Genomic DNA, 1,729 nt, shown 5'->3' on the forward strand with positions numbered 1-1,729 from the left:
GAGTCAACATAGCTGTTGCAAGCTTGTCAGACTAGCCGCCTCGACTACGTCATTTCATGTTAAAAGAAGTGGAAAGTCCCTGCCAGTGAATTCAAGTCCTGAGAAATTCGGCCAATCAGTTTGTCTACACAACCACCAAAAGGAAGTGACTTTGTGACACAGAAAAAGAGTACGCCAGTGTGGGCCCTGAGAGGAAATGACTTGCACTGTTCGTGAGCCTGAGATCACAGGCCGTCTCCGCTCGTCTCCGCTCTATCAGTCGTGCCTGAACCCTCAACAAACTCGCTCGACTTCCGACTGTACGACACGCATCAACCAGAGAACATGGTGACAAACACCAGCCAGTACGAATGGCTCTTTCTGTGAAAAAAAAGCGCTGCTTTGGTCATTTGCAACAGTCGCATGCGAAGATGTGCATCCAAGATTTCTGTAACAAGTAAGTGGGTTTCTTCACCTTGGTGCTTTTGTAGTCCTCCTAGAAATCCATAATCTGATAGTCTGCGACTACATTGATGAATGTACAAAAGAGTATTTTGGCATTATTTGCTGTTTAAACTAGCAGAATCAGTACACTCTAAAAAAATCTGGATTAAATACAACCCAGTGCTGGGTAAAATAGGGACAGACCCAGCAATTGGGCTGTATTTAACCCAGCATTTTTTAGAGTGTACTGATTCTGCTAGTACTAAAATATTAAAATCGCAAAGCTGTTGCACAATGGTTAAAGTAATTCCCACAAGTTTGAGGGTTACTGCAGTATTGTGGCCTAGTACTGTGCTAGACCAAAAAGTAAATGGGATACATTGTGATTTCTTGTGGATTTAAAGATGTACAGTAAAAACATGGGTAGTTTGTGGTGATGGACTGAAGCGCACCCACATGGTGCCCACAAAATACAGCACTGCTTATACGTGTTGCCCACATATAATCTGTAGTCCGACTCCAGATAAGCTGTAGATTTAATGTAAAGAAAATCTACTTTTCATTCATACTTAGTTTTGCAGTGAGTTGCAAGGGAAACCCCTGCCATGCTCAAGGCCGCAAAATGTACTTTACATTACACCTTTACCGCCAAACTCCTACCTCATGTAAAATGTGTTTACATGACCTTTTCAGTCTGGATGCACATGCATCCGTACACATTAGAATATGGGGGCGCATCCAACTGACTGTGAAACTGTGATGGTGTTATAACTAACCTGTGTAGGCAGATGTGAGACAAACATCATCTGCCATTGATGGAGGCTGTGTTACATGTGTACATCATCTCCTGTTTTATTTTAAAGCCGTTCTTCCGTTTTTAATTGATGTGCACATATTAGGATGCAGGAAATGAAAGAAGGACGTACGTGCAGAGCAAAAATTATAACTGCAACTGCTGCCCACAGACTCGTTTCTTACCTTTGGTTTGTAATATGCATTACCATAATAAGAGAACGACACCCTCAGTGAGAATTATTTTTTTCAAAATATAAGTAACACTTTAGATTAGGGAACACTGTTTGCAATTAACTAGTTGCTTATTAGCATATTGGCTGTTTATTAAAGCGCATATTAATGCATGACCATATTCTTGATCCCATAACTCTACCCCATACCTAAACTGAACTACTACAACAACTACCTTACTTACTATCAATAAACAGCAAATTAAGAATTTACTGAGGGCAAACTGCATGGTTTAAAAGTGACTGTGCAATGTAGCTTAATAATAATAAATATATATATA

The 1,729-nt window shown here is 40.3% G+C and overlaps 1 protein-coding gene across 1 annotated transcript in view; it reads left to right on the forward strand.

The window, feature by feature from the left end:
• The first annotated feature begins 231 nt into the window (after positions 1 to 231).
• The window catches only part of LOC107548658 (SH3 domain-binding protein 2), a 15,518-nt gene continuing 14,020 nt past the window's right edge, over positions 232 to 1,729 (forward strand). Inside the window, exon 1 of the mRNA XM_016229432.1 lies at positions 232 to 436. Coding sequence (XP_016084918.1) covers positions 351 to 436 — 86 coding nt within the window. The 5' untranslated portion in view covers positions 232 to 350. The remainder of the gene's footprint in view (positions 437 to 1,729) is intronic.

The sequence above is a fragment of the Sinocyclocheilus grahami genome, unplaced genomic scaffold (genome assembly GCF_001515645.1).
Source record: "Sinocyclocheilus grahami isolate Dianchi unplaced genomic scaffold, SAMN03320097.WGS_v1.1 scaffold352.1, whole genome shotgun sequence".
NCBI lineage: Eukaryota > Metazoa > Chordata > Actinopteri > Cypriniformes > Cyprinidae > Sinocyclocheilus > Sinocyclocheilus grahami.